Source organism: Myotis davidii, unplaced genomic scaffold, assembly GCF_000327345.1.
Source record: "Myotis davidii unplaced genomic scaffold, ASM32734v1 scaffold653, whole genome shotgun sequence".
Taxonomy (NCBI): Eukaryota; Metazoa; Chordata; class Mammalia; order Chiroptera; family Vespertilionidae; genus Myotis; species Myotis davidii.
Window position 1 is genome coordinate 345,747 of NW_006285129.1, and position 9,904 is coordinate 355,650.

Consider the following 9,904-nt stretch of genomic DNA (forward strand, 5'->3'; position numbering starts at 1 on the left):
CGCCGCCGCCGCCGCCGCCAGAGGAGCAGCAGCGCTTGTGCAAACCGGGAAGATGGCGGCCGGCGGCGGCGGAGGCAGCAGTAAGGCCTCCTCCTCGTCGGCCTCTTCGGCAGGGGCTCTGGAGTCCTCGTTGGATCGAAAGTTCCAGTCGGTAACCAACACCATGGAATCTATTCAAGGCCTGTCGTCTTGGTGCATAGAGAACAAGAAACACCACACCACTATCGTCTACCATTGGATGAAGTGGCTCCGGAGATGTGAGTGTTGGGGGTGCCTAGGGGCCGGGAAGACTGGGGACGTGAAGGAAATAATTGCGTGACTCGCGTGGGGTTTTCCCGTGGAGCCGCTGCATGTGGTGGGGCTGTTCATGTCTAAAGCTTTGACCTGAGTGTTCCCCAACCCAGACTCCATTCCTAGCCAGGGCTTTCCTAAATTGCAGGAGGCTTCGCATTTCTCGGATATTTTAGCCACTGACCTGGTGTGACCTTGGGCCGTTGGCCCCAGATCTAGAGGGATTTGTGCACGATGTCCTCTCAGAGCCCGGTGCGGTTTTGTGGACTTTGCTGAGCCTCCACGGAAATTGTCGCGTCCGTTTGTCTCTTAGGAGAGGCCTTGACGTGTTAATGATTTCTGGTTTTCCTGAAGATGGACGGGCTCTGGTTTAAGCGGTAGTAAACCCACCCATTTCGCTGGGATATGCTGGATCACTCTGTTTGTAACTGACCTAAACTGGTGATGTGTAATGAGAAGGGCCTTACCTGGATGAATGGTAAGGAACATGAGTTCCACTTAGAGCTGAAGCGACTTGACCTGGGAGGTTTCCCCGTGTTTGCTGCGGGGCTTTTCGATACTGGCCGGAAACAACTGTCGTCAGTATTATCGATGCTTTAAAAGCACTTGCAAAAAAAAAAAAATTTTTTAAGGAATTGAGTTTGGTTTCATGTGTAATAATCAAAACGGGAAATCAGGAAATGCGCTTTCTTTGGGGGGTGCTGTTTGACTAGTACCTTCACCACTCCCCTGGTTATGACTTTTTTGTCTTCATTGGGGAGTTTTTCCACTTTGCTGCTTTACTGCTGAAAAGAGGTCTGGTAAACTGTCAGGAAGCGTGGATCATTTGCAGAAGGTGTCACGTCTTTCAGAAGGAAGTGTGGAGAAGTCACTGTTGCTTCCTGCTAAGAGGAGATGGTTACTCCCGAATCCATCTATGCTTCAATTTTAGACCTTTGTTGCTTCCTGTCCATAGCTGGTCACCAGTGATACCCACCGTTTGGTTATACTTATTCCACTGCAGCCATTGCTTATGTGTTTAGGGAGCAGATGGATGCAAAATCATAGGCCCAAGCTTAAAATCATTTGTATATATGAAGTTATTGTTGGGAGAGATGTTTTGTGGCTCTTTAAATAATATATGCTGAAACGGTTGTAGAACCAAGACGGGGATTACCTATATTTACCAATAGCAGATCGAAGTTACTTTCTATACTTATCAAAAGCAGATTGAAGTTACTTTCTTTGGAAGAGGTCAAATTAGAACATACAAAATCAAATATATGTTATCAGAGACCCTCTCATATTAAATATCTGCCATGTGCCTCGCCCTCGTCATTTATAGTATATCTATCTCATTACACCCTAAAACAACCCTAAGAAGTAGATTTTTTAATCACTGATTTATAGATGGGGACACTAAGGCTCAGAAGTGTTAATTAAGTTGCTTAAGTTTACACAATAAAATGGTGGAGTTGGGATTTGACTCTACCATATCAGTTGGCAATGACCACATTTAACTTTGTAAAATGTTTTCAAGATTATTTTTTAATGTACTTGGTATACCAGTGGTAGCAAGCAGTGCTCATGTGAGTGGAGGACTTACTTTTCTTAAACATATTCTTTGTGTTTTAAAACATTTTTACTAAATTATGGGAGTATTTAGCATTTTCTGTCTTTGGGCTCTGGTGCTTTAACTGTATGGTTACATCATTTGCAAGAATAAATTGGTTTTCATCCCAAATGACAATTACCGTATTTTTTCTAGGCAGCCATACTAGAGCCAGAACTTTCCTGCCTCTGCTATTGATATTGTGTCAATATCAATATTGTTAATATCTTAAGAAGGGAAAAAAATGATTGCTCTAGGACGGGTGGGGAATGTCTGGCCCATGGGCCCTATAAGGCCCTGGAAATCATTTGGTCTGGCCCTGCCAAGGCATTGGGTGTGAGTTAATTAAATGTTTTACCAAATATAGCAGGCTAATTTTTAAGTTGATAATTTTGTATGGCCCGCAAATGATGTTATAAATATCCAAGTGGCCCTTGGTGGGGAAAAAGGTTCCCCACCCCTGCTCTAGGAAGACTACATTTGAAGTGCATAATATATAGTTTATTTAGTTAAACGCTTTTGGTTTTGTAAAAACCTGATTTTTGTTCCCTTGGCCTAGTGGAATGTAAGTAACTTTCTAAAATGGTTAAGGGTAATGTGTAGTAGTTTTGTACTTACAGTTGACCTTTGAACAATTCACGGGTTAGGGATGCCAACCCCTGAGCAGTCAGAAATCTGTGTATAACTTTTGGCCCTTCCAAAACTTAATTACTAAGAGTCTACTATTGACTGGAAGCCTTACTGATTACATAAAGAGTCTATTACACATATTTTGTGTTATATGTATTACATACTGTATTCTTTTTTTAAAAAAATATATTTTATTGATTTTTTACAGAGAGGAAGGGAGAGAGAGATAGAGAGTTAGAAACATCGATGATGAGAGAAACATCGATCAGCTGCCTCCTGCACATCTCCTACTGGGGATGTGCCCGCAACCCAGGTACATGCCCCTGACCGGAATCGAACCTGGGACCTTTCAGTCCACAGGCCGACGCTCTATCCACTGAGCCAAACCGGTTTCGGCTACATACTGTATTCTTACATGAAAAATGAGGCTCAATGCATAAGCTACTTTCATTGTGCCCTTCACCACTCTTCTGTCTCCCCTTAAACTCTTGTAAGAAGAGACAATAAATAAGTAAAATATTAAATATATTAGGAGGTGAGAATATTAGCAGTGCTGTAGAGAATATAAAATATAAAGCAAGGAAGGGGGATACAGCGTGTTATGGGAGTTTGCAGTTTTAAATTGAATGGTAAGGGAAGGCCTCACTGAGAAGAGATATTTGAGCAGGGGAGTAAGGTATTAAACAATATAGATATGAGGGTGTGAGATAAAGAGTGTTCCAAGACAAAGAGGACAGAAAAATACAAAGATCTTGAGGTTAGAGTATGCCTGCTAAGCTTAAGGAGCAGCAAGAAAGCTTTTGTGACTGGAAAGGAGTAGTTAAAATGAGGATTAACAGATGAACTCAGAAATTATGGTGAGTGATGGCAAACGGAGAGGCAGATCACAAAGAACTTTGTAGATACAGTGGGGCCTTGACTTACGAGTGTCCCGACTAACGAGTTTTTCGAGATAAGAGCCGTCTAGGCCGATTTTTTGCTTTGAGTTGCGAGCTAAAATTCGGGTTACGAGCCAGCTTCAGATACCCCACCGCTAGTATGCGCAGCGAACGTCACAGTGAACGCCACAACATCAGCCCAGCATCACGTGTCTCACTCGTTCACTTCTTGATTTGACATACGAGTAATTTGAGTTATGAGCTCCGTCATGGAAGGAATTAAACTCGTAAGTCAAGGCCCCACTGTATTTTAAGGAGGTTTGGCTTTTATTCTGAATGAAATGGGAAGCCATTTGAGCAGAGGAGTGATATGAACTGATTTGTGTTTTTAAAAAGGTCATTGGTTGCTGCAGAAACACGTATATCAATTAGGTGGCTATAATAGTAATCCTGGGGTCAGATGGTTTTGTGGCCAGTCAAATTGATATGAAGTAATTTAATTCTAGATCTCTTCTTTTTTTTAATATTTTTTTTATTGATTTCAGAGAGGAAGGGAGAAGGGGAGAGAGATAGAAACATCAATGATGAGAGAGAATCATTGATCGTTTGCCTTCTGCACACCCCACACTGAGCATCAAGTCTGTGAGCCTGCAACCCAGGGCATATGTCCAGGAATCGAACAGTGACCTCCTGGTTCATAGGTTGAATGGTTCACCATCCATCACCGAGCCATGCCAGCCAGGCTAATTCTAGATCTCTTTTGACAGTAGATTGTACTGGATTTCTAGATGGATTAAATATGGGGTAAGAGAGGAGAGTAATAAAAAATGACTTTTTTTGCCTGAGTTGTGCAACAGTCACCACAGGACAGGGTGTTAGTTTAGTGTGTCTTTAGGGCCACCAGGCTGGAAGAGATCTACAGTCATGTGCCACTTAATGGGGATGCATTCTGAGAAATGGCATTGTTAGGTGATTTTGTCATTGTTCGAACATCAGAGTGCACTTACACCTAGATTGTATATATAGCCTAATACACACCTAGACTACATGATAGAGCCCATTGCTCCTAGCTTACAAACCTGTACAGCATGGTACTGTACTGAATACTGTAGGCAACTGTAACACAGTGGTAAGTATTTGTGTATCTAAACATAGAAAAGGTACTAAAATGTGGTTTAAAATGGTTCACCTATTAGCATGAATGGAGCTTGTAGGATTGGAAGTTGCTCTGAGTGACTGTTGAGTGAATGCATACACCACTGTACAGTAAGGCTACACTGAACATTGTACTCTTAGGCTACACTAAATTTATAAAACAACACAAGATTAAATCAAGCACAAGAGAATGATGCAATCAGGAGAGTGGCAAACACCAGATCTGTGAGTCTACTGCTGGCATAACAAGGCCTAATGTTTTACAGCAAACTTTTTTTTAATAAGTAGAAAGAGTGCACTCTAATGATAAAAAGTGTAGTATAGTATAGTAGTAGATACATACACAGTAACAAGGTTGTTTCTTACCATTTTTAAGTATTATGTACTATGCATAATTATATGTGCTATACTTTTATACAACTGGCAATGCAAGAGGTTTGTTTATACCAGCATCACCACAAAACAGGAATGAGGAATATGTTGTGATGGATACATCACTAGGCGATGGGAAATTTTCAGCTCTATTATAATCTTGTGGGGCCACCTGTATGTGCAGGCTGCTGTTGACCGAAATGTTATGTGGCCCATGACTGCACTAGGGATTAAGTGTGCATAGAGAAGGAAGTGTAATAAGATAGAATAATAAGAGTAGATAGACAAAAGGTTGAGAGAAGGCTCTGGGGCATTCTAGTATTTTAGATACCTCTTTCTATTTATTTGATCTGATGTGTTCTGGGCTTACGTTCTTTTTGAGGTTCAAGGTAAACTTTGTCTCAGGTCCCCAAAGAAGTAATACATCTATTTTGATCTCTTGCATATTTCTACTCTTGGTTTAGGCTTCTTGGCAAATTATAGCATAATTGGTCTTCTTCCTCCCCTTTGGATACCTAGGTCACATTTTCTTCATTCCATTGTCCTAGGTTCATAGAGATGCAAATAATATTTTCCATGTTTCCTGACAATGTTTAAAAACATGGAAGTACCTTAGTTACACCGTATAATTATTGCAATGGTATATACTAAATGAGCCTTTTTACCTGTATTGTGACATTTTACAAGCCATTGTTATGTTCTTCATAGAGCTGCTTTGTCTGTTAAATGCAGAAGGGTGGTATTATATACATGGCTCTAAGTCATGTATATAATACAACCTTCCTAATGCCGCGACCCTTTAATACATTTCCTCATGTTGTAGTGACCCCCAATTTCATTGTTACAAGTTGAATATACTTAAAGCATAGTGATTAATCACAAAAACAATATGTAATTATATATGTGTTTTCCGATGGTCTTAAGCGACCCCTGTGAAAGGGTCGTTCAACCTCCAAAGGGGTTGCGACCCACAGGTTGAGAACCGCTGCTCTAGGTGGCTCTGAAATAACAACATAATTTTGCTATATAGCTCATAGTAAGCTAAATAAATTATGTAACAGATAAACATTCTATTCTCATAACTCAAAGTGTGAAACAATATTGACAAGCTTCACATGGTCCTGTGATATGGAAATCTTGAAAGGAAAATTTCATTGGCAGTAGAATAATATTAACATTAAAATGTGCTCAAACAGGTCACCCCAAAATTAAAGTTTTATCTGCAGAGAAGGGGTATGTATGTGTGTAATTTCTTAGGACGTGAGGCTTAGTAATTTTATTCAAGTCCAAAGAGGGTATGTGAGTTAGTTGTTTTAAAATTTCAACTATCTGATTATGTGAGGCCTTTTAATGTGTAGAAGGAGCTCAGAGACCCTAGTAAAATTGCTCAATAATTTAACACTCTTGTACAAACCAGCTTGACTGAGTTTCTCATTGTCAAAGAAACAAAAAGGAGTTGTTTTGTATAATTACAGAGCACCTGGAGAAATGCACATCTTGTAGAGAAAGTAGTAGAACCTAGTCCCTCCTTTTGGAAAAAGGCAAAAATTTCATCTGGGCTTTGGAACATAAAGTTTTTCTGGCTAAGATAAAGACAGTTAAAAAATACCTCATTCTTTTTATTCTTTTCTTAGAGAGAAACATTGAAATAGAGGCTCTTTGATGAAAGAAGTTAAATGTTTAGTTGCTGGGTTTAAATTTTTTGGTTGCGGCCTTTATTTTTCCCCTCATCTCTCTTCCTCTCTCCACTTCACTCTTTAGTGAATAGTTTCACTTGCTTTCACTGTATGGTTCTTTGGTAACCACTAGAAGAGGGAGAGTGAGTGAGCGAGTTTCTTTTTTACCCTTTAGTAAAAGCTGCAGTGTTCGAGGGGGAAAGATTTTTTAATGTTAGGAGGTACAACATTCCACATTTTATTTCTAAAAGACCAGAACGGATACCGAGCTGTTTGATAGTTTAAAAACTATAGCATAAAGCAATATTTTAAAATGATGATCTCTTGTGTCCAGGAGACAGTCAGCATTACTTGAGTTATTGAAATGTATAGTGTCTTCCTGTGTCCAAAGACAGCATTCAGAAAATGAATTCAGGAATATTGAATGCTTGCTTATGTAAAACTCTGTATTGGATGCTGAAAATTATAAGAAACTGAACATTTAGTAACTAAGATAAGAATTGAACAAAAATAATTGGTTCTGGGAAGTGTGATAGTATGCATTTTTATATGCTGTAATACTTTAAAAGCGGTATCACTTTTTCGTTGGAGTGAAAGTATTCACTGAGTTTATTTACTAGATATCATACATATATTACCTCTAAACCTGACATTAGCTCTGTAAGATATGAGTTATCCCCACTTAAAAATTTTATAAGCTGGGGCTCAAGGAAGTTAATTGATTATTTTGAGGAAATTGTCAGAAAATTTATAGTATAGGAAAAGGAAACAACCTGGTTTCAGAGTGGCTAAGCATAAGTTTAATTTTTTAAAAAAATGTAGGCAGGCCAAAACTGGTTTGGCTCAGTGGATAGAGCAGAAAAGAAATAATAGATTCAAAGCCTCTGTTGCTTGCAAATACTTTATTATTTAACAATATGCTTTATTAAATTTCTAGTCATTAATGTAGTTAACTTCACAAACATATCACTAATAGATTTAATAATAAAATAGTTAACATTTACTGAGTTCTTATGTGATCTCATTTAATATACAATTCATGAGGTAAATTTTCATTACTTAATAAGTCTATTAGTGATATATATGTAAAATTACACTGGTGACAGGGAAAATAATGAAGAAATATTATAAATGGTAATAAGGGAAGTACTAAAGGTTTAGTGACATAAGTTGCTCAAGGTACACAGCAAGTGAACAGTAATTTCAAATCTAAGCACTCTTTACTCCAGAGTCTACTCTCTACCACTGTGCTAGACTGCTTCCCATTTCTTTCAAAGTTTATTGGTATTTTGTATTATTCCGTACGTAGTGAGTGTGGTGTGTATAGTATAATGGTTCCCAAACAGCCTTATGCCTATTTTTTTCCAGCTTTATTGAGATGGAATTGACATCTCAATAATCATGATACAACATGATTATTTGCTATGCATATATATTGCAAAATGATTGCCACAATAAGGTTATCACTTCATAAATTTATTTGTGTTAGAGAACGTTTAAAGATCTAGGAACTTTCAAGCATATGATACCTATTTTAACTATAGTCGCCATATTGTACATTAGATCCCCAGAACTAATTCATCTTATAACTGGAAGTTTGTATCCTTTGATCAGCATCTCCCCACTCCCTAGTCCCTGGCAACCACCATTATACTCTCTGTTTCTTTGAGTTTGTGTGCCTGTGTATTTCACTGATTTCAAAGAGGTTTTTAGTTAAGTAGAATTTTTTTTATTAATTAAATCTTTATTGTTCAGATTATTACATTTGTTCCTCTTTTTTCCCTCCATAACTCCCCTCCAACCAGTTCCCACCCCACCCTCCTCCCTCACTCCCTACCCACTGTCCTCATCCATAGGTGCACGATTTTTGTCCAGTCTCTTCCCGAATCCCCCTCCCCCCTTTCCCCCCCAAGAATAGTCAGTCCACTTCCTTTCTATGCCCCTGATTCTATTATAATCACCAGTTCATTCTGTTCATCAGATTATTCACTTGATTTTCAGATTCACTTGTTGATAGATGTGTATTTGTGGTTCATAATTTGTATCTTTACCTTTTAGTAAGTAGAATTTGATAGAACTTTTCAACCAGTAGTATGTTGGGAGTGAAGTTAGAGGAAAATTTGAAAGATGGATTCTATGGGTTCTGTTTTGGGTGACAGAGAATTGGGGAGGAAGAGATAGATAATGAAAGCAGATTTGAACATACGGAGTTGGAGTGCTTAGAGGGCATCTGAGAAGAGTTGTTTATAATTAGCCCTTTAGATAGTATATATAATCCTCATATTGGCTAATATTTATGGACAGTTATGTACCTGATGCTATACTAGGAACTTTACATGTGTTATGTCATGTAATCTTGACAATAACCTTTGAATAGGTAGGTATTATTATTATCCCATTGAGTAGATAAGGAAAGAAGTGTTTTGAAAAGGTCATGCAGTTGGAAATAGGGGCTGGGCTTTGAAACTAGGTCTGACTGACTTAAGAAATGTTCTTGCCCTGCTGGCATGGCTCAGTGTTGAGCATCGAACTATGAACCAGAAATAGTATAGAGAGTTGTCATATACCCTGTATCTAGTTTTTCTTGTTATTAACATCTTAAATTAATTAGTGTGGTGCATTTGTTACAACAAATGAACTAATATTAATGTGTACTTATTAACTAGAATTCATACTTTATTTGTGGATTTCCTTAGTTTTTTGCCTAGTCATCATGTCTCTTTTTTGACTAACAGTTTTGAGGAGTACTGGTCAGGTATTTTGTAGAATGTCCCTTAATATGGGTTTGTCTGATTCTTTTTTCTTCATGATTGGGTTATAGTTCCTGGGAAGAAGTAAAGTGCCATTTTCATTGCATCATATCAAGGGTAATGACCAGCATGACCTATCACTCATGATGCTAATGTTGATCACTGGTTAAGGCAGTGTTTGTCAGGTTTCTTTTGTAAAGTTACTTCTCCCTCTCCCCCATCATACTGGACACTTTGGAAAGAGGTCACTGTGCATAGTACACACTTTAGAAGTGGGAAGTTATGTTCCTCCTCCTTGAGGGGGTAGTATCATTGTAAATTATTTAAATTCTTCTGTATGGAAGGTTATAAGCATATTTTTAAATGTTTTTATTCATTTTTAGATAGAAAGGGAGAGGGGAATACATCTTCAAAGAACTCCTTTACTTTTTTAAAATATATTTTATTGATTTTTTTACAGGGAAGAAGGGAGAGGGAAAGGGAGATAGAAACATCAATGATGAGAGAGTATCATTGATCAGCTGCCTCCTACACGTCCCACATTGGGGACTGAGCCCACAC

The 9,904-nt window shown here is 38.4% G+C and overlaps 1 protein-coding gene across 1 annotated transcript in view; it reads left to right on the top strand.

The window, feature by feature from the left end:
- The first annotated feature begins 6 nt into the window (after nucleotides 1-6).
- Nucleotides 7-9,904, top strand: part of RPRD2 (regulation of nuclear pre-mRNA domain containing 2) — a 67,942-nt gene continuing 58,044 nt past the window's right edge. Inside the window, exon 1 of the mRNA XM_015558686.1 lies at nucleotides 7-257. Coding sequence (XP_015414172.1) covers nucleotides 53-257 — 205 coding nt within the window. The 5' untranslated portion in view covers nucleotides 7-52. The remainder of the gene's footprint in view (nucleotides 258-9,904) is intronic.